Raw genomic sequence first — 22,989 nt, 5'->3', positions numbered from 1 at the left:
CACAAAATAGTTTAAATTAGAAGGGACTCCTTGATGTCATTTGATCCAAGCTCCCTGTTCAACTAGGATCAGCTAGAGCAGATGACTCAAAACTGTGCTCGGGCAGACTTTCACATTTGCACAAATGCAAGTTTTTCTGTCTCTAACTCACAATGCATCTGCATTTCAAATGAAGAACAACCTATCTTTGTGCAATATATTAGACAGCAGAAGTTGAAAACAATGTAGCCTTAGTGTAATTCAACAAGAGCAAGTCCCCAGCACTCAATAATAAAGTCTATAATTACACTGTAAGTCTTGTCATGGGTTATTATTTTTATATTAAATGTTTTTAAAATGCTACAGAAGGATTATAGGTCCTATGCTATTCCAGAAATAACAACTATAGAAATAACAACAGCAGAAATACCCGTACTGGTCTTTCATTATAATTTATATTTTTTTATTTTCCTAGGCAAATATTCAAAGACAAATTTTTGTGCTTATAAACTGCTTGATACTCATTGTTCAAGTATGAGAATAAATCTACATAAGTAAGTCACTGTGAACAAAGTTTGCAGACGACACCAAGCTGAGTGGTGCAGTTGACATGCTAGAGGGAAGGGATGCCATCAAGAGGAACCTGGACAGGCTTGAGAGGTGGACCCATGCCCATCTCATGGACTTCAAGAAGGCCAAGTGCAAGGTCCAACACCTGGGTTGTGGCAATCCCAAACAGATATAGGTCGGGCAGAGAATGGTTTGAGAGCACTCTGAGGAGAACAATTTGGGGCTAATAGTTGATGAAAGATTCAGCATGAGCTGGCAGTGTCCATTTGCAGCTCAGAAGGCCAACCATATATCAGGTTGCATCAAGAAAAGTGTGACCAGCAGGTCAAAGAAGGTGATTCTGTCCCTCTACTCTGCTCATGTGAGACCCTGCCTGAGGTACTGTTTCCAGTTCTGAGGCCCCCAACACAAGAATGACATAGAACTGTTGGAGTGAGTACAGAGGAGTGCCAAAAATATGATCAGAGGGCTGAAGCACCTTTCCTACAAAGATAGGCAGAGAGAGCTGGACTCTTTAGCCTGTAGAAGAGAACCTAGGCTCCAGAGGAACTTAATAGAAGCCTTCCGGTACCTGGAGGGGACCTACTGGAAAGCTCAGGAGGGACTTTTTACAAGGGTGTGTACTGACAGAATGAGGGAAAATGGTTTTAAAATGGGAGAGGGTAGATTTAGACTAGATAACAGGAAGAAATTCTTTACTATAAGGGTGATGAGATACAGGAACAGGTTTCTCAGAGAGGTTGCAGATGCTCCCATCCTGGAGATGTTCAAGATCAGGCTGGATGGGGCTTTGCACAACATGGTCTAGTCAGAGGTGACCTGCCTACAGCAGTGGGATTGGAACTAGATGACCATAAAAGTTCCTTCCAACTCAAACCATTCCATGATTCTACGATTCTATAATTTCCAAAGCACTGAAGCATATACTCAACTCCATACATAGTTCTGTGGTCATAATCCTTCAAGTCATGTGGAAGAGATGACAAGGTACTTTTCATTTTGTAGTGTGACAGCTGTCTGGAATGTAGCTTGCCTTTCACATCACTATCATCACAGTTGAAATGCACCATCCACACCACACTGAGCTCATATCTACAGTATGGCCTCCATAAATGTTCAGCAATTGTCAGGGAATGTCTATGGGTGCCATTTTTTTTCCGCATGGAGGAATTTAATTGCAAAACTTTCCTTCGTATGCTCATCTATGTCAGATATCATTTTGTCTGACTGCCCTTCTGCTGCCATCTGTCACACTTCAACTAAATTTAATGGAATATTAGCAGGAAGTTTCAGCCTCTACTGCAATATCATCAACATTCACCTCTGACATCGTAGGCATTTCTTAAAGAGTGAGGTAAATTTCAGAGTAGAGTCAGAGAAGTGAATTAGTAAGTCTATAATTTATCTAAACACATACAACAACCAAGAAAACAACATACTGTCTTCCAGAATGGATATTACAACATTTTAAATCAGAACTGAATAGGAATTAAAAACTTGTATAGACTTTTAGACTAGATGCTTTGTATTATAAACTTCAATGATATGACTTTTTTTTTTTTTTTTTTTTTTTTTTTTTTTTTTTTACTATATATCACTGTGATTTTGATTATTTAATGAATAGAAAATTAATAGCTATCCAAAGTATCTCTTCAACTTAAATGTGTTAATTACATTTTGGTAGTAATTAAAATTGTGAATCTTTCTACGAGTATGACTAAGTAATATGAAAGCCAACTGCCAAATTATCATCTTCTATGTTTAGTAATAAGTTTACAACTAATTACTATTTGTTTGTGTAGTACATTTTCTTCTGTGAAATGCATATATATTTCTGCTATACAGTAAGTTATTACTAACTAGGTTTTATGCATTCAAGAAATAATTTGCTAGCCATTTTTAATAGATGGTCTCTAAGACAACTCATTTTTAAATCCCCCCTCCATACATATTAATTGTTTGTTTGTTTGTTTGTTTGTTTCCTGAAATATTTGGCACCAGTTTAAGATCTATTTCAGGATATATATTAAAAAAGAAAAAAGAAATAAAAAATGATTATGTGTAATCCACATGTGAGGATAGTGTTTTGTTTTTTTTTTTCCTTTTTTCATATAGTGTTGTGTATTTGTCAGCATTAAATTTTGTCATGTGTCAGCCTTACATAAATGAAAGTCTCTTTGAATTTTCAATGCTGCTTATTATGAATATTTAACACTCAAACTTCATGACTAGTAAATTCTTTTAGAATATCCCCCAACTATCTGTCTCTGTGATATATTAATTTCAGAATAATAGACTTACAGATGATGACTTCCAGTGAAACTGCACTCAAAATGTCTTAGCAATTAAACATGTTTCCTGCACCTTGCTTTTTGTTTTGTGTTCAGAGTGAACATGCATTCTTTCATATCACGTAATGGGCTGTGAAAATACTCGTTTTCTTCTAATCCATAAACAACGTGTATGAAATCTTAGATCACATACGAGAATATTAATTATGCAGAATATAGAAAGTAATGTACTGAATAAAAGGGATGCTGTCTACAAGGAAGATAAACTGTGGGGAAAAGATCAGTTATTTTGCTAAAAGCTAATATTGATCAAATATAGGAATGTTGTTGTGACTGAAACACTAGCCAGGTGTGAACTCACATATCGTTGCTGATTATGAAAAAAAATAAATTCTGAACAAAACAGGCTTATTGTGATTACATGACTTAATATATAAGCTGAAATTCTTTTCAGTTTACTTGCTGCATTAGTGAAAATGATTTGAGATGATGGTGCTTTGAACAAGAGCAGTCTACCTAAAATACTTCTACTCTTGTACATTGTTTTACATGTGAATTTGTCTTGAATATTTTCTGAAAGAAACCCTTCATATGAATGACAAACTTGTAATACTGTAAATCAGACAGAATCTGGCAAATTATACACAATATTTGTCATGTCACAGAATCACAGAATTGCCAGGGTTGGAAGGGACCTCAAGGATCATGAATCTCCAACCCCCCTGCCACATGCAGGGCCACCAACCATCCCACCTAATGCTAGACCAGGCTGCCCAGGGCCCCATCCAATCTGGCCTTGAACACCTCCAGGGACGGGGCATCCACAACCTCTCTGGGCAGCCTGTTAAAGTACCTCACCACTCTCTCTGTAAAGAATTTCCCCCTGACGTCCAACCTAAATCTCCCTTCACTCAGCTTAAAACCATTTCCCCTTGTCCTGCTGTCACACCCTTTCAAAGAGTTGATTCCCCTCCTGTTTGTAGGCTCCCTTTAGGTACTGAAAGGCTGCAATGAGGTCACCCCGCAGCCTTCTTTTCTCCAGGCTGAACAAGCCCAGCTCCCTCAGCCTGTCTTCGTAGGGGAGGTGCTCCAGTCCCCTGATCATCTTTGTGGCTCTCCTCTGGACCCTCTCCAACAGCTCCCTGTCTTCCTTGTACTGGGGGCTCCACACTTGGACGCAGTATTCCAGATGGGGCCTCACAAGAGCAGAGTAGAGGGGAACAATCACCTTCCTGTCCCTGCTGGCCACCCCTCTTTTGATGGAGTCCAGGATATCATTTGCCTTCCGAGCTGCAAGGGCACACTGCTGGCTCATATTAAGATTTTCATCCATCAAGACCCCCAGGTCCTTCTCCACAGGGCTGCTCTCAAGGACTGCTCCTTCCAGTTTGTATGGATGCCTGGGATTCCTCCGGCCCAAGTGCAAAACTCTGCATTTTGCCGTGTTGAACATCATTAGGTTCACCTGTTCCCACCTTTCTAGCCTCTCGAGGTCCCTCTGAATGGCATCCCGTCCTTCAACCGTGTCAACCACACCACTCAGCTTGGTGTCGTCAGCTAACTTGCTGAGGGTGCACTCGATTCCATCATCGATGTCATTGATAAAGATGTTAAAGAGGACCGGTCCCAAGACAGACCCCTGGGGGATGCCACTCGTTACCGGCCTCCACCTGGACATAGAGCCATTGATGACCACCCTCTGTCTGCGGCCTTTCAACCAGTTTCTTATCCATCGAGTGGTCCACCCATCAAATCCACATCCCTCCAGTTTGGAGATAAGGATGTGGTGGGGGACAAACGCCGAGAGGCGCGCGTTGTGCGTGTGGTGCCATGCAACGGGCCGGCCAGGGAAGCGGGGTTATGTCGCGATGGGAGGAGGAGGAAAGCGCCGAGCTGGGCCATAAAGAGGAGCTGAGTCAGAGGATTAAAGAACAGAAAGTTGTGGTCATGTAACTGATAGAAATTTGTAAGAACTGATAGGCAACAGCTATAGCTATCATAATGCTTTTATTAATGTTAGATTTTTTGTATTTTCTATTTCTTTAGTCTTCATCTTTTTAGATTAAGCAATCTGACTCTTAGTAGTGATAAAACTTACATAAAACTTCATAGTCTCCTTAGTACCTTTAGAGGCAGAAAGGGCATAAAGCTGTTACAGTTATCTAGCCTTATCTACAGCTGCTTTTCTTCCTAGAAGATCTTCTGCAAATGTTGATTTCTATCCATCAATCCTGCATAGGGTTAATAGGTATCAGGAACCCTAGATTATCCTAAATGATATAAAACAATTATGGAATAATCCACTTGTAACATTTCAGTTATATCTGACTGGCTTCTTTTGACTACTTTGATAAGATCTTCATTGGCTAAGATGGAAACTGGGAAATACAGCGGATATATAGATATTTTTATGTAGATGCTTACATTTAGGTGTCTTAATCTCAAACCAAATTCTAGTGTATATGTTTCTCCAATTAGAGGAAATATTTTGTCAATTTACAGAAATCAATGTAACAGACTGAAATCATATTATAGTAATTTCAAGGCAATTAAATGAAATTATTTCCTCTTTAGGTATCACAGATCTGACTCTCTATCAAAAATAAATGAAAGAAGGAGATGACACACAGGCCTACTTTTAATAGCCTTGAAATTTAAGACATACCAGTAATAGTAATATTCTAACTGAATAAAAGCCTCTTCAGCACTTCATGCCAAAATTAGACTTTAGATTCTACAAAAAAGATATACTGAAAAAGGTTTTTCCTTACTATTTGAATTTCTTCTTCTTTACTCTTAAATATTTTGCATATTTTCCAAACCTTACTTTAAAAGGCTGATAACCAATGACATATTCATCTCTACATCCTGACGTGGTTGTAACAACCTAAATATTACAGGCCTACATAAAATAATAACCAAGTCTTAGTCAATCAATCAGATATATAGTAAAACTTTGTCTGCTACAAGTTTAAAGTGTTTCTGAAGGAAAAAAATAAAAATGAAAAAAAAAAAAAAAAAAACAACCACTACAATAAAGAAATAAAAGAAAAAATATTCATAAAAATAATAAAGACATTAAAAACAGGTGAGATACCTGGTTTCTTCCTTCCTTTTAAAATATCGTATATTGACATACTTCTGTATAAATGATTAAGCTACTAGTTGATACAGTTTGTTGGGATTTTTTTACATTTTGTTTCAACCCATTTCCCATTATATATTTGTATATCTTTTCTCAGTGTTTTGCACTCCTCAGAAAACAAACCTTGTGTCTTCAATCTGTTAATGAAGAAGGCAACACATCGATTAAGCATCATAATTATCAGATATCCAAATATTACACCTTCTTTGATGAGAGCAGGATCTGAATGATTAAGGTTTTTTTTTTTTATTAGCTTTGCCATCATATCAACTTTATCTTTTTTCTCTAGGACTGATTTCCAAACAGTTAGACATATTCTATGCCCAATTTTCTTCAGAAAATATAAATGAATTGTTTAGTCTCCACTGTCAATAAAATGTATTCCTGTTGCTTCCTTTAGAGTTAAACTGAATTTTGAAATTTCATAATGAACTCCAATCCTGTCTTCATAGTAGACTGCCTTCATTTTCAATTGAATATATCATGCTTCTATTTTAAGGAAAACAAAAAACAAAACAAAACAAAACAAACAATAATAACAAAGGAAATAACTTCAGGCTTCCTGAAGTAGAAAGTGTAGCACTTGAGCTTTATGAATCAATTACACTTGAACAAAAAATGTCTTTCATTAGTTAAGAGGAGGAGTTGCAGAGATCACAATGATTTTGATCAAATTTCTTATGTGCAGTAATAATGTATATCCTATTATTTATGGCCATATTTTTAACTATATTGCATTAAAGGAGATCATTTAGATGATAGGTTGGTATTCTTAAAAGTAGTAAAAAAAAATTAAATTCAACTCAGCAGCAATCTTATCTTTTATCATTTTTAAGATGATTTTATAAAGAACATGATCCTAGTATTCAATAAGCGATGGTGTGCCTTAGATCTAGTCTTTTCATTGTCTACATATTGTAAGCTGGAGTCAGACTGAAAACTGAACAAAAATGTTGTAATATAGATAAGATGGCTTTTCTTCCTTTTATTTCCTACAGCCCCATCTGTATTTCACTCTAAGAGATGAACTGGTTGATTGATGTCTCTGGTGTTTCATATGCTTTCAGAAAACCTGAATAGCCAATTATATTTTTATAATAAAGAATCAAAATGGCAGAAAAGATCACCTATGCAGGATGAGCAAGAACCTTACTAGAGCATGAATATTGTGCAAATAAGAACAGGAAAATAAATGTATGTTTCTGTACTACAGTCTTAGAAATTATTTCCTATAGAAAATGCTTCATGTTTTAAACAGTCTGCACATGACAATTTGGCGGAAACTAGACAAATACCCTTTTGCTATTAACACTCAGTTTGCTGCTACAAGTTAGACATTCGGAATTTGTAAAATGAATTTTCACAAAGTAAAAGTAATTTTGGTCTTTCCAGACAGATTTTTTTTTTTTTTTTTTTTTTTTTTTAAAGCTGGGGGCATTTTTAAAGTTCAAAAATACACTAGAGAAGTCAGAGAAGTATTGCAAGTCCTCTTATTTTTTTTTTTCTTTCAGATACAGCATGCTACACTGAATGTGGCTGGAATCCTGCCTCCAGTCATATGATGAAATCATCCTGCAAAGTCTGTTCACGGAAGGACTATCAGAAATATCACATTTGGATATACATTTAGTGATAGTGGGACCAGTGGGAAAAAAGTGCATAGATAGGAATGCATTTCTTGGGAGCAGGCATGGCTGGAGAAAGGGAAAACTTAAAGAGGGGGAATAGAAGAGGCTAATTACATGAAAACAATCTGCTGGACAGTACCTGATTACTGCAGTAATCTTGTTAAATACTGTGCTTCTTCACTATTTTCCGTACAATCACACTGTCATAGGCACTTTGTCGTCATACTGTACATGTACTTAATTATCAACACTTGGAGGTCACTGGAAGCCTGTTGGTTCTGAGGGCCTGCAGTTAGGAAATTTCAGACCTTTGTGTATGTGTTTGCTTGTGCAATCTGCTAGATACATTCAAGCTGGGCTAATTAGTGGTCCAGAGGAGATTTTTGTATATAAGCACTGAAGATATGAGACAATGTGGTTTGAGGTCTATGGACTAACATCCATCTTAATTTCTAAATGATCCATGAGCATAATTTGCTTGTACAAACAAGAACGTCTGTGTGTTTGCAGGCATTCACACCTCTTCAGCCTCATCTCTGAAATACACTCTGAATCTTCCTATTACCCAGATCTGCAGACAGGAAGAACAGCAAACATATGCATCACACTGAGAATCTTTTCCCAGCATTGCACTGGTTTCAGCTCTAGAAGTGTGGTAAAGTACCCTGTAGCTCCAAGTCCAATGGATTTGGAAGTTACCTGAATATTGTTTTTTGTTTGTTTGTTTGTTTGTTTGTTTGTTTGTTTTGTTTTGTTTTGTTTTAACAGACACATCTAAAACTGAAGGATGTTCATATTCAGATAACATCTGAGACTGTCAGTCAAAATACTAAAACTGATAAGACAAGGAAGAAATGAACATTTTTTTTTCAGATGACATAAGCAAACAATCCAAGAACCAAAGAATATTTCTCATAGATAAAAGAGATACACTTTGTCACACCTATAGTTACAGAGTTAAGCACAACAGGATTTATAGCACTTGGCCAAGAGTCATCATTACTAGACCCTGAGTAGTTAATGTGAAACTTTCTAACCTATCTGTGTATAACCCACATAGTTTAGATACTAAAATTCATTTTACTATATACTGAGTTTCTTAATCGTACAGCAATTTTCCCTTCTCACTCAACTAAGATTTATGTATATATATCTCTTGTTGAGCAGATCCTCCATCACGATTGAAAAGTACAGATGAAGAGACCTTAGTATCGACTAAAACTAGCAAGTCCAAAGCCAGTATGAGGGTGTTATATGGCCAGTGGCTCACAGAATCCAGGTTGTGGGAGAAGAAATAGCTTCCCTTGGAGCAAGAGCACAATGCTAGGCCAGGGTCCATTCCAACAGGTTCAGAACAGCGAGGGACAAAAAGACAATCACAGCCTGGGTACAACAGGAGCCCCCTGTGGACTAAACAGGCTGAGTCTAGGTTGAATCTGGATGGGCCTGGGTTGGTGGTCCACAGTTTGGCAGAGAAATGCTATAGAGAGCTGAAGACCAGCCCTGCAATAGCCTTGCTAGGGCCTCAGAGACTTGAGGAGGCCTGAGGAGTCTGGACAGGGCCATTAAGTCCTGGAGGGGCATTGAGGCATGGAGGTGCCCTCACAGATAAAAACAGAATTTAAAATCTCGAGCAAGTTTAAAATACTTAATCTGAGCTTCTAAATTTTAACTGAGTATTATATTACACCTTTCTGCTCTTTAGAGATTGAGTTGGATGGACTATACTCCTACCATGGGAAGAAAAAATAAATGAGATTACTTGTTTCCTTAATACTCTTTCTGAATATAGCTGAAAACAATTGCTTGTATTTTTACAGACATCAGAGGACTCCTTCAAATATCGCCTTAAAAATGTCATGTTTCCATGCCACTTATTTACTCTTGATGTTTACTACTGTCATAAATCAAATTTAAGATAACATCCAATCCATCACATGACATTGTTAACTGTAGATTAGATTTTATTTTTTTCCCTCTCTGTTTCTCATTGCTCAATGAATCTGGATTATGTGGTCAATGAGACAGAGATAGAATGTGTTGTGAGAGATGAATGAGTATGAAACCTATTGAAGATTCTACAGTAATGATTGTTCTTACTTAGAAGACACTTGGAATTGATGGATAGCAATTAAAAAAAAATAAATCAAAGATATATTAAAGAAGAATGGCATGCAAAATAGATGGCCAATTTCCTAGTTTTCTAATGACTATAGATTTTTTTTTTTTTTTTTACAGGGGCAATTTAATAAATTCACTTTAAGAAATATTTTAATTTTTCATTGCTTTAAGTGAAATATCTTAGCTAGTATCTAGTGCTATACTCACAACTAAAAAGTGTGAAGGTGTATCTCTTACAGATCATACAGCTTCTGTTTAATGATGTGAAAAAATTTTTGCTTCAATATTCAATATTTTGCAGACTCTGGAGTTTCAGGTGGACCACAAAACTAAAATAATTACCTAAAATAAATATTCATTAATGTGAGCTTTTGAGAACATATATGTTTCATTAAGATGGTTTGAATAGTTCAAAACATATATATTTCTTTTGTATTTTTTACTTCTCTAAATTGGAACTATTTCCAGAATTTGAGGTTTTATTATAATCCATTCTGGCATACTTATTTCAAATTTTGTCAAACTGGACTAGTACTATGTGGGCAATATTATACTGTGAATATTACCTTCTCAGCCTGAAAGATTTTGCCAGATTTCACCTTAACAATTTTTTTAGAGTTTTTTTTTTTTTTTTAAATAAAATCTGATTTAAGATATTAAGTTGAATAAAGAGAAACAAGATTGTCTGCATTTTTTTTGTTGTTGTTGTTTTGTTTTGTTTCTACATCTACTGAACCATGTAAATGGATTTCTGGCAGAAAACTATTATGTTGAAGTCATACATTTAAATGCAATACAGTTTTATTTAAATGAGGAAATGATAGTCATTTGACTTGCTTTCCTATATGTTAGGAAGAATATTTATCATTTTAAGAGCATTGTTTGTTTGTTTGTTTGTTTGTTTGTAAATTTACTGTTTGAGACGGGCAGTCAATAGGAAAGCATCCTGATTTTATTATTGATTTCGCTATTGACCTATAAGCAAATCTGATTCTCATATAAAGATTATTGCCAACCATATCCTGGGTTGCATTAAGAGAATTACAACCAGCAAGTCAAGGGAGGTGATTCTGCTCCCCTACTCTGCTCTTGTGAGACTCCACCTGGAGTACAGTGTCCTGTACTGGGGCTCCCAGTACAAGACGAACAATGGGCTGTTGGAGTGGGTCCAGAGAAGAGCCACAAAGATGATCAGAGGGATGGAGCACCTCCCCTACAAGGACAGTCTGTGAGAGTTGGGAATCTTCAGCCTGCATAAGAAAAGGCTCCAAGGACATCTTATAACCTTCCAGTACCCGAAGGGCACCTATTGGAAAACTGGGAAGGAATTTTTGATAAGAGCAGTTAGTGACAGGATGACGAGAAATGGTTTTAAGCTGGAAGAGGGTAGATTTAGACTAGATATTAGGAAGAAATTCTTTACTGTGAGGGTGGTGAGAGAATGGAACAGGTTGATGCTCTCCCTTTGTAGGCGTTCAAGGCCAGGCTGGATGGGACTTTGAGCAATTTGGTATAGACGGAGGTGTTCCTGACTATAGCAGGGGAGTTGGAACTACATAATCTTAAAGGTGCCTTCCTACCTGTAGACAGTGAGCAGAGAACTTTCGAGTAGTTGCTCGTAGTAACTAGATAAGAAGTAGTGATGTAAGTGCTTACGTATGATAAGAGGGGCGTAGACGAAGGTGTACAAGGCTATATAAACTGTTGTCACGAGTTAATAAACGCCATTTTACCACCCACCACATTGGTGTGCACCGAGGTAGATGGACAGACCGAGATGTCCCTAACGATTGCGAACACCTTGATGAAGCTGGAGCGGGCTTCCGGCTTCATATGGTGACCCCGACGTGACGTTAGGGAAAAGTGGTCGGCCACAGGCGGCGTGGCGGGTTCCTGCTCTCGTTCCACCTCCCTTGGGGAAGGAGGTGATGACCCTAGAAGAGGGGGCTGCGGCTTAGGAGAGTGGAAGCTGGGTAGCGTCGGAAGGTACGGCCGATAGCCTATAAGGCCTGTCCGAGGACCCAGGGGACCACCGGAAGAGGTGCCTGGTGGTCGCTTGTTCCGTCGAGGAGATTGCGCCCGACGATGGAAGCCGTCATAAAGGTGATTTCGTCCGCGTGTAAGACCCATTGCGGGAAAAATGCTCCTTCTAAGAAGGAAATAGGTACAGTGTTATCACTGTTATTAAAGGAGGGGCTGCTTACATCTCCCTCAGATTTATATACCCCGGGGTCGTGGGATGCTGTCACCGCAGCGCTTTCTCAGCGGGCGATGGTACTCGGGAAGTCAGGGGAGTTGAAAACCTGGGGATTGGTCTGGGGGGCGCTGAAGGCAGCGCGAGAGGAGCAGGTTACATCTGAGCAAGCGAAGTTTTGGCTGGGCTTGGGGGGAGGAAAGGTCTCTCCCGCAGATTCCACAGGGAAACCGGTCGCGGAGCCTCAGAACGGCGGAGAGGAAAAGATTACAGCTGCGCAGCAAGACACGAAGATGGCGCCGGGAGAGGCGATCGCGCCAAAAACAACATCTTGTTATCACTGTGGAACAGGCGCAGGCTGCAGCTGCGCCACAGCTGCCCCCTCGGCCCCCCCTCCTTACGGGGGGAGCGGCTTGTATCCTTCTTTGGAGGGGCTGGGAGGGCCGAGCGGGGAGGGCGTAGCCACGTCACCAGCGGGGAGGGACGATCCGCCCCGAGGGGCAGAGCGAAAGGTGGAGCCGGGGTGCTTCGGCTCGGCCCCCGGGCCAGCTTTGACTGACTGGGCGAGGGTAAGGGAGGAGCTCGCAGCGGCAGCTCCGTCCGTGATAGCTATGCCCGTGGTGATAAAAGCGGGGGGGCCGGCCTGGGCTCCCTTGGAGTCGAAAGTAATTACGCGATTGGCTGATACAGTTAGGACCAAAGGCTTGCGGTCTCCGGTTACTATGGCAGAAGTGGAAGCTGTGATGTCTTCCCCGCTGCTGCCGCATGATGTTACGAATCTTATGAGGGTCGTACTAGCCCCTGCTCAATATGCTTTGTGGTTGGACGCTTGGGACGTCCAGCTGCAGACGGTTGTAGCGGCAGCCACCCGAGACCCCAGACACCCTGCGAATGGTCAAAGGAGAGGGGACCGAACTAATTTAGATCGTTTAAAGGGCCTGGCGGATGGAATGGCCGGAAACCCGGAGGGCCAGGCTACGCTTTTGAGACCGGGGGAGTTGGTCGCTACTACGGCGTCGGCTCTCCAAGCGTTTAGGGAGGTTGCCCGGTTAGCAGAACCTACTGTCCCCTGGGCAGATATCACACAGGGACCATCGGAATCCTTTGTGGATTTTGCTAATCGCCTCATAAGGGCGGTTGAGGGGTCGGACCTTCCACCTTCAGCACGAGCCCCAGTGATTATTGATTGCTTTAGACAGAAATCACACCCGGATGTCCAACAGCTTATCCGAGCGGCGCCTTCCACGTTAACGACACCAGGAGAGATTATCAAATATGTTCTAGACAGACAGAAGGTTACTCCACTTACAGATCAGGGAATAGCTGCGGCTATGTCATCAGCCATCCAGCCCTTGGTTATGGCGGTAGCCAACAGAGAAAGGGGCGGCACAGATGATAGCGGGAGTGGGAGGAACAACGCCCACTCGGAGGTCCGCCCAGATGGTTGAGATTATCGTAATCAGCAGGGATGGTTCCCTGGAAAGGCCTGTTCTGCTACAGCAGAACAGGGGCAGCACGCATAACAATTTATAGTGGGGGCCACGATCTGTCAATTGTCGGCGCAGTATGCGATCCCACTGCGCTGGAGACAGGAAGTGCGACCTGTCTGGGTGGATCAGTGGTCCTTACCGACGGAAAAGCTTGTAGCGCTTCACGCATTAGTATAGCAAGAGCTTCGCTTAGGTCATATAGAACCCTCTCTTAGTCAATAGAACACTCCTGTATTTGTGATAAGAAGCGGTCAGGATCCTATCGCTTGCTGCACGACTTGTGCGCAGTTAACGCTCAGTTAGTGCCTTTTGGTGTAGTTCAGCAGGGTGCGCCCGTACTATCCGCTGTGCCTGCAGGCTGGGGGGTTGTTGTTATCGATTTGAAGGATTGCTTTTTCTCCATACCCCTGGCTGAGCAAGACAGGGAGGCTTTTGCCTTTACGGTTCCTGTCTGTAATAAACAAGGCCCGGCTAGCTCAGTCGGTAGAGCATGAGACTCTTAATCCCAGCGTCGTGAGTTCGAGCCCCACGTTGGGCGCCAGCGTTCAGATGCTCGAGGTCAGGACTGTTGCGATAGCAATTGTTTATTGGCCCTTCCTTCCCTGTAACATAGTCACAGATTCTGCTTTTGCAGCTAAGCTCGCTTTGAAAATAGGCCAAGAAGGCATCCCTAGTACGGAAGCAGCGCTTATCTTAGAAGATGCTTTGTGCACCCGAGTAGAGCCTATAGCAATTTTACATGTAAGAAGTCATTCGGATGTACCAGGATTCTTTTCAGAGGGCAACGCAGCCGCAGATGCGGCTGCAGGGTCCCGTGTCCTGACGATCCGAAAGGCCAGAGACCTCCACTCCACGCTTCACATAGGCGCCCGGACACTCGTTCGAGCCTGTGGTATTTCCATTACAGCTGCAAGGGATGTGGTGCAGGCCTGCCCTCACTGTAATTCAGCTCCTGCTATTGGGGCGGGGGTCAACCCCCGCGGCTTAGGGCTGCTGCAGATATGGCAGACGGGCTTTACGTGGAAGCCGCGAATGTCACCTTGGTCGTGGTTGGCAGTTACTGTTGACACAGCCTCCACGATGATCGTGGCTACCCAACACGGAAAAGCTAATTCTACCTCGGCCCAGGCCCACTGGGCTGTAGCTATTGCGGTCCTTGGCTTGCAGATCTGATGAAAGAGAACAGTAACGGGGGACTCTGAGTTTTGCAGGTATGGCTCCTGTGAACACCGAAGAAGAAGGAGACAGCTAAGGAACCCCGAAAGAAGGCCGGGAGAAGCATGGAGGAAACTCAACTGTTGCTGCCAACGAGAAAACGCGTTTCTAACAGGGGCATGAATGTGAAGACCTAGAAGGGATGTGCTGCTTCAATCTCAGCGACCACAGTGTATCCATCCATAAAGCGCTGAGAGCCCTGCGCGACCATACGGAGAAGATCGGCGTGGAGACGGACACCATCGGGGACTGGCTGAGAAGTGTGTTTGGAAGCATCGGAGAATGGGGTGTGCACTTATTGAAGGGACTGCTTTTAGGACTTGTAGTTATCCTGCTTTTGATAGTGTGTATGCCATGCTTTCTACAAATTATGTTAGGTTGTATTCAAAGGATGATTGACCGCACAGTTAACTATCGCGTAGAATATAGTAAAATGCAAAAGGCTTGTAGGCAGTCAGAAAACGTAGCGATATAAGGGTAGCGCGGGATTACTTTGCGATTCGGGATGTAACGGGGCAAGGCTTAACTGAGAGGACGGTGGCATGTATAGGCGCAAAGCGGGGTTTCGGTTGTACGCGGTTAGGGTCCTCTCAGGATAAAGTAGTTGCGCTTGTGCATAGGGGGGGGGAGATGTAGACAGTGAGCAGAGAACTTTCGAGTAGTTGCTCGTAGTAACTAGATAAGAAGTAGTGATGTAAGTGCTTACGTATGATAAGAGGGGCGTAGACGAAGGTGTACAAGGCTATATAAACTGTTGTCACGAGTTAATAAACGCCATTTTACCACCCACCACATTGGTGTGCACCGAGGTAGATGGACAGACCGAGATGTCCCTAACGATTGCGAACACCTTGATGAAGCTGGAGCGGGCTTCCGGCTTCACCTACCCAAACCATTCTATGATTGTATGATTATTCAGGGTTCCTTGGGAGTTACAATAAACACACACACAAAAAAACTTAAAATAGGTAAAATATGCATCATACTTTCAATCCAGAGAGCCAATTTTATCCTGAGCTTCATGAAAAGAAGCATGACCAGCTGGTTAAAGGAGATGATTCTTCCTCTCTACTCCGCCTTCATGAGACTCTGCCTGTAGTACTGTGTTCAGCTCTGGAACCCCTAACATAGGAAGGACATAAAACTGTTGGAGCCCAAATAAGAACCACAAAGATGATCAAAGGACAGGAGCAGTTCTACTATGAAGACAGGCTGAAAGAGTTGGGGTTGCTTAGCCCAGAGAGAATAACCCTCCCAGGAAACCAGGAAACCTCACAGCAGTTTTCCAGTACCTAAAGGGGGTCCAGAAGAAAGGTGGGGAGATAATTTTTGTCAGAGAGTGTAGTGATGGGAAAAAGAGTAATGTTAAAAAACAAACAAACAAACAAACAAACAAACAAACAAACAGTAGATATGAGTTAGATTTAAGGAAAAAAAAGTCTTTATTTGGAGGGTGGTGAGGCACTAGAATACATTGGCTATAGGAGCTGTGGATGACCCATCCCTGGAGGCGTTCAAGCCTAGGTTGAATGGTGCCTAGGGTAGCTCAATCTAGTGCAAGGTGCCCCTGGCTATGGACAGGGGATTGAAACTGGATAATCTTTAAGGTCTATCTCGCTCCAATTCACAGGAGGGAGATGAGGTTCTTTTAATATCTGTATACCCAGCGTGAGATTAAGAAACAATGGTTCAAGTGTTAGTCCAACCAGTTTATTATAAATCCTAATCAGGGAGATGGGGAAAGGAAGAAGGGCAATAGAAAAGATGGGAAAGAAGCAAGAATCGCGTAAAGTGGGGATAGTCACCACCAGGATCCAGCAGCAGTCCTGTTGCACGACGTTCTGAAGGTCCAAGGCAAAAGTAGCAGGGGGGGGAGAGCAGCAGCATGGCCGGCCTTGGGCAGCAAGCAGGTAGCAGGAAGAAATTGCAGAGCCAGTCCAGGAGGAAGCATCAGGACTCAGGTAGCAGGTCCAGGAGAGTCTGTAAGCATGCAGGAATTCCGTAGTGAGGAATCTGATGGCAGACACTTTTGTTCTTCATCATGCAGATAGAGCACAGAGCAAGTCCAGGAGGGAGAGAGAAACCCCTTCTTAATGAGGAATCTGTTGCCAGAAAACCTCAACCTGATGTTTGTAGGTCACCATTTTGTCCTTCTTCTTTTTCTGCCCACGTGACATCCCTGGGTGCTTTAGCAAGAGTCATGCGAGTACCCCTTGAGATGGCCAGCTTCCTTGAAATAACTCCACATAAAAGACCACTTCATGGCCATTAAGCTGCAGCTTATCTCTCTCTCATTGCCCCTGCCTCTGAAATCTGTGTCCCACATACAAAGGATTTTGCAACCCTTGCCCAGGACTTGTCCATCAGTGTTAGCGTGTACATTCTTTGTTATATGTCAAGTTTTCATGGAATGTCAACTGGATTTTCGAGCCTTGCTACCTCTGAAATACGTCATAGCAAATGAGCAATACCTTTGAGTGTAAGCATCAAATCTAACACTGTCAATAAATGAGCCAATTACCCATGTTAATGTCCAAGGCTTCAGTCTAGCATGGGATCTCTCTAGTTTTCCAATCTTCAAGTCCCAGAAGGTCAGAATGTAGAGTATTTGGATGTAAATGAAAATGTGGAAATTCCCTGTCATGGATAGCCATTGGTTACTTCAAGAAATTTTATTCTCAGATGGTAGTGTTCTTAGTGCCATAGTTTTTCGTTTTTTTTTTTTTTTTTTTTTTTTTAACCAAAGTAGCAACAACAATTTTTCAAGAATAATGAAGAAACAGGACTATCAGTGTCAGAAAATGTTTTCATTTAAACACTTCCATAGATTAACCAAAGATTTATCACTAATGACTAAAAATCCTATAATCTCAATTATTATTTTTGTACTTTTATCTTCATATTTAAGTGAAAGCTATTTGTATCCTTATATATGAGCTACTTTTATATTTCACCTACTTTTGAAAACATTGTCTACTGCAGAATTTGTCTTCCTAACAACTGTTTCTCTCTCTAATATTTTAACAAAAATACCTACTGCTCAGAGAGACAGAGATATCTTTGCCAAAGATGCAGCTAAAAATTCATGAAGGAGCTGGAGAACTGATCCATGGTCTCTGCAGAAAATTGTAACCTTTTTTTTTTTTTTTTTTTTTTCCTTTACTAGAGCCAGAGTTACACTCACTTTACTGAAGTCAGATATAACATTTTCTGTTTGCTTTGCAGAAAGACTCAGAATATTGCTTTTTGTTTGTTTGTTTCTTTACTGAATGACCATATTTTTCATTCAGGAATGGATAATGTTATATAATATTCTCTTACATAGCATTCTCTTACATTTGAATGCAATATCAAACATTTGCAAAGTTTAGTGGTCATTTCTCTTTTGTTCTTTATCCTTATTGTCACTGACATTACTTGAAGATGAAGCAAAGTATCTCTTCTATTGATAAATGACAGAATTATCTGAGAAACAAACTAATTTACTAAATAAGATATTGGAATGCAAGACAACACACTATGATACAATATAATACAACATAATTAGAACTGAATCTAGAAAATCAAATAAAATGAGAGTGTCCAAAAGTTGAAGGCCTTACTCTAATGCTGCAAGATGATCTGTGGAGCTCACACACTGCTGAAATCAAAAGGGAAAAGGGAAGGTCTCATGACCTTGCCAGGGATTTTATCTCCTCTCTGAATGCGAAGTCCTCTGGAATATTATTTCTTCTTCTCTTCTGGGACAGGTACCTGGAACTGGAACATTAACTCTTTAACTCCCACTGTGCTACATGATGCTATGATATGGAATACCAATAACCAAAAATCATAAAAACATGACAAGTTTATAAATAATAAAAGTTTTTATGTTTGAACACAACATTCTGTACCTCCTTAGTATGTTTTCACTCATTATTGATTAAGAATCTTTTGTGCCTTACAATGAAGGAACTAAGGCTGACTTTTTCAAAAATAAACACTCAGGAAGTATTTTTTTTTTTCTTTTTTTCTTTTTTCAGGAATATTAGGTTTTCTGGCAACAGATTCCTCACGAAAAAGAGGGTTTTCTGACATCAGAAGCCTCACAACCTCTCTCTCTCCCTCCTGGACATGCTCTGCGCTCTATCTGCGTGATGAAGAAGAACAAAGGTGTCTGCCATCAGATTCCTCTCTATGGAATGCGTGAATGCTAACGGACTCTCCTGGGCTTGCTACCTGAGTCCTGCTGCTACTTCCCGGACTTACCCTGCGGCTTCTTCCTGCTTCCTGCTTGTTGCCCAAGGCCGGCCATGCTTCTGCTGCTGTCCCCAGGCAGTTTTGCCTCAGACATTTGAAATGGCACGCAACGGGACCACTGCTGGATCCTGGTGGTGACTATCCCCCCCTTTACACAATTCTTGCTTATTTCCTTCCCTTCCCCATCACCCTAATTCATAATAGTTGCCGTCCTTCCCTTCCCCGTCTCCCTGATTAGGATTTATAATAAACTGGTTGGACCAAATTTTGAACCACTGTTTCTTAATCTCATGCTGGTTATACACATATCAAAGAACTCTTCTCCCTGCTATAAATTGGAGCGAGACAGAGCAAGACTTACAATTTATTTTTCTGTATATAATTTTATTTTGTTGAAGATTATATTTGTAAACTACTCTAATGTCTGAAAATTTATGAATCTGTATAGTCTTTTAGTATTAAGAATATTAAGTAATATTAAATATATATATATACATGATAGATGATGTTCTGGTATATTTACATATACTTGCAGCAACAATTAGAAATATTAATTAGGCTGGCCACAACTGCTATCTAGATAGACAGAGGAAGAAAACAGAATAGTACTTGGAACAATTTGTTCATTACTGTGTTCTCATTTTAGGGGAACCAAGCAGCGGGGATCACAGTAGAATTATCTTTATGAATACCTCTTGCTCTCAATTCATGTAAATTTGTTACTGGGAAAGATGAATAATGAATTATTCTCTGCTTATATATGTACTCTACATTCAGACATCCTTAAATAGTGGACATTTCCCCACGTGATCCAAATCTGTCACTGACCTAAATCTTATAAATATAAAAGTGGCAAATATATAATAAAACATTGTTTTCTATGCTACTTAATCAACAAGAGATTGTATCATGGCTCACACTAAAATCTGAGAACTACCTTGTATATAGAGACCTATTGTATTACCAGTTTTAGTTATATTCCAGTGTTTGAACAGATCTGAGATAGAAAATGTGCTTAAAATTATGCTTTGTGTAAATTAGACTTATAAGTATGTTTCCGTGTCTTTTGATTGGTTGAGTATTAGACAATCTGTTGGGGGGTTACTTTTTCTCTTATGTGTGATAATAAAGACCTAAACTTTTATCCATGTTTCAAAATGCAAGGATATGTCGAGTACTTTTGTTCTGCTACAGATGTTGTGAGCAATGTGTATTGTTTGTTTTTTAAATTTAATTTGTCAATTGATTCACTAGTAAAAGCTTCCTGTGGACCCTTTCTCACTCTGAGTCTCGGAGGGACAACATAACCACTGGGAACATGAGGGAACAGTTTAACTAGCAGCTAACTCAATTAGGAACTGTTTAAAGCAAAGATACCAGAGAATTCTAATTTAAACACTAAATATTAAATGTTCTTGACTCTGATTTCCTTGAATTAAATTAACTTACTACTTAATTTTCTACCATGAAAAAAGTAACTGCCAGTATCATTACCAAGAATATTACAGTAACATAAATAAATAATGTCCACATTTTTCTTTTTCCTGTCTTTTTTACAGTATATTTTTCCACTTTTTTACAGTCAGTCTACAGTCTTAAAAACTTACAACTTTTCTGATTTCTTTTCAATCTGCTGAAAAAATTTAAATTTATTTTGCTTTTCTCATTAAGTGTATATTCTTCAATAAAATTTTAAACCAGATACCACTATCAACACAGGTCGTTGGTCTGACTATATTCCAAGATAGTATGGTGCAAAATTACTTCTGACCAAGCATAGTAATTTTTGCTTAAGTATTCTGAAGAATTTAAGCAGAAGAGCAGACATCAGGACACAGTTATAGAACAGACTGAGATAGCTTGGAATCTCCATTTGTGTTAATAATTCTTTCATCAGTTCAGTACTGATTTTAAGCTACATTGACTTTATTTATTTCATAAATTATGTTCTATAAAGAAAATGAGGTATTTTGGGAAACAGTCAAGACAAGGATATATTCGGGAAACCAGCTGGAAGTAAGATCCAGCAAATTTAAGGCCAGCTGTATAAGATCAGTCTGTTATCCATCAGTCTGTATAAGCAGTCCTTCTATTTGGGCACACTTCTCAGAGGTGCACTCACTGCTGCCATCAGACATTCACAGAAAGCTCAGGCATATCCTGCAGCCTGAAACCTAGACAACTACAGGTTCCCTTGGAAGCTCTGTCTTGGCAGTTGCATTGGTTCTTGTGGCTTTAGAGGCCACAGGTGATGCAGAAGATACCGCTTTCTGCCATCTGGATACCATGACTGCTTGTGAGCTTGTTACAATCATTTGAGCTTGCAGAATGGCAAAGAGATAGCATCCCTTCGTAATATCAAATATAACCAGTGGAACTTCACAGTTAGATTTTAACCTTCAAAAAACATACTGTTCAGGAGTGGATTTATTTGACTGAGAGTGTCACTCTGCAGAACCCTCATCTAGCATCTAACATTTTGAATCTCCATGACTTTGAACCTTGGCTTGTTTTCCAGATTTTAATATGTAGCTATAACATGCATTCCCCCAAAATTGGAGAGAAAGACATCTTCAGGGCTAAGGCAGTTTTTGGAGTCTTCTATACAAAACTGAAAAATGTGACAAGAAAAAAAAAAAAAAATCAAAAACATCCCTACTGAATCTTTGAATAACAAAAACTGCATATCTAACATTGCCTTTTCAAAACATTCTCCAGGGGAAAAAAAAAAAAAAAAAGAGTAAAAAACAAGTTTGACTGTTAGTGTCCACAGTGAAAAATTATTGAAGAAAGGCAGCAGCTTTCCAAAAGAATATACAATGCATCCAACCTCATAAAAATTCAGATTTATGCTTCATCAGGAAATCATGTTTCAAATGCATTTTTGATAATGACAGTAGTAGAACTTGAAGTAGTCTCATGTTGACAAGTCTCTTGTATAATTGTAGAATTGCGTTGATTCCCAACATTTGTCAACTGGTACAACTTGTTAAAATGCATATTTAATAAATATCTGTACCTTTAAGAAAGAAGGGAGAAATCTGTTTCAACATGCAGCAGTAGGAAATTTAAATGTACTAGGTGATGATTACTACTTCAGGATAAGAACTTGAATGAAATGGCAAAATTGAGCTGGATCTGATGTAACAGTATGAATATCAGTTTTACCAGAAGTAAATATTCAAAAATACAGACTGGGCTAAAGAACTTGTATTCCTAAATATGTCTAAACACCTATAAGCAGAATTACAAAACAGAATTTAGTCGTTAATTTCTATTTTTTATGTTTATGTTAGCATCTAATCTGCAACCATCTCACTGATGACTAATGTACCTATGAAATCTACATTGTCTCCTCTGGGAGCCTTCTGTAATCAATGCAGAGAAGTTTGCAGCTCTAGTGGAATGTTTAAATATTCAGTCTTAGCTGAGTTAAGAGGATCAGTCATCTATATTGACTAAGGTGTCTAGATCAGGCTTATCTGTACCAAATATGCAGAGTTAAATCCAATCTTTAGTGCCTCTGTAGAAAATAAGTTCAGATTCCCTTTTCTTTTGCTTTTTCTGTGGAGATTTTGATTGTCTCAAAAAATACATTGATCTTTACTTCTTCTTCCAGGAAAGATAACACTAGGGATTGCTAAGACTATTAAAATAATAATAAAAACAACAACAACAACAATAATAATAATAATAATAAATGTATAAATAAATATATGTGTGTGTGTATATATATATATATATATAAATTTGATAATCTGAATAAAATTATGTTCTGTACTTACAAGACGAAAATCTGGAATATGCAGTGGAATACAACTATGAAACCTCCTGACATAAGACATCAACAATTTTGGCTGCACCTACAAAAGAAACTTCTATAGAATCTTATGCAAACTTAAGCAGCTTTAGCAAAAATATAGATAAAAAAAAAAAAAAAAAAAAAAAAAAAAGAATAAAGAAATATGACAACATTTCATGGCTATTCCAGGAGTGAAATCACTTAGAACAGTTTCATTTAGGAATATCAGAACAAACATGACTGGATGAAAAAGGTTTACGGATATATAATGTATGCAGTAGGATTTCTGTTTCTTCATATATTGCAAATCAGGCA

At 39.7% G+C, this 22,989-nt stretch overlaps 2 protein-coding genes across 2 annotated transcripts in view; both read left to right on the top strand.

Annotated features, from left to right (window-relative positions):
- Nucleotides 1-22,989, top strand: part of LOC149920149 (uncharacterized) — a 566,570-nt gene that overhangs the window by 11,226 nt on the left and 532,355 nt on the right. The gene's annotated exons all lie outside the window — the stretch shown is intronic.
- Nucleotides 11,334-15,441, top strand: LOC149920151 (uncharacterized). Its single transcript, XM_090130148.1, has one exon. The coding sequence runs from the start codon at nt 11,820-11,822 to the stop codon at nt 13,374-13,376; it is 1,557 nt and encodes a 518-aa protein (XP_089986274.1). The 5' UTR covers nt 11,334-11,819; the 3' UTR covers nt 13,377-15,441.

This window comes from Phasianus colchicus, chromosome 1, assembly GCF_987193195.1.
Source record: "Phasianus colchicus chromosome 1, bPhaCol1.hap1.1, whole genome shotgun sequence".
Taxonomy (NCBI): domain Eukaryota; kingdom Metazoa; phylum Chordata; class Aves; order Galliformes; family Phasianidae; genus Phasianus; species Phasianus colchicus.
Note: the sequence above shows the minus strand (reverse complement) of the source record. Positions and strands in the feature narration are given on the sequence as shown.

Excerpts from the sequence above, each read along its gene's own strand:
- LOC149920151 (XM_090130148.1), top strand. The coding sequence starts at position 11,820 with ATGGAAGCCGTCATAAAGGTGATTTCGTCCGCGTGTAAGACCCATTGC.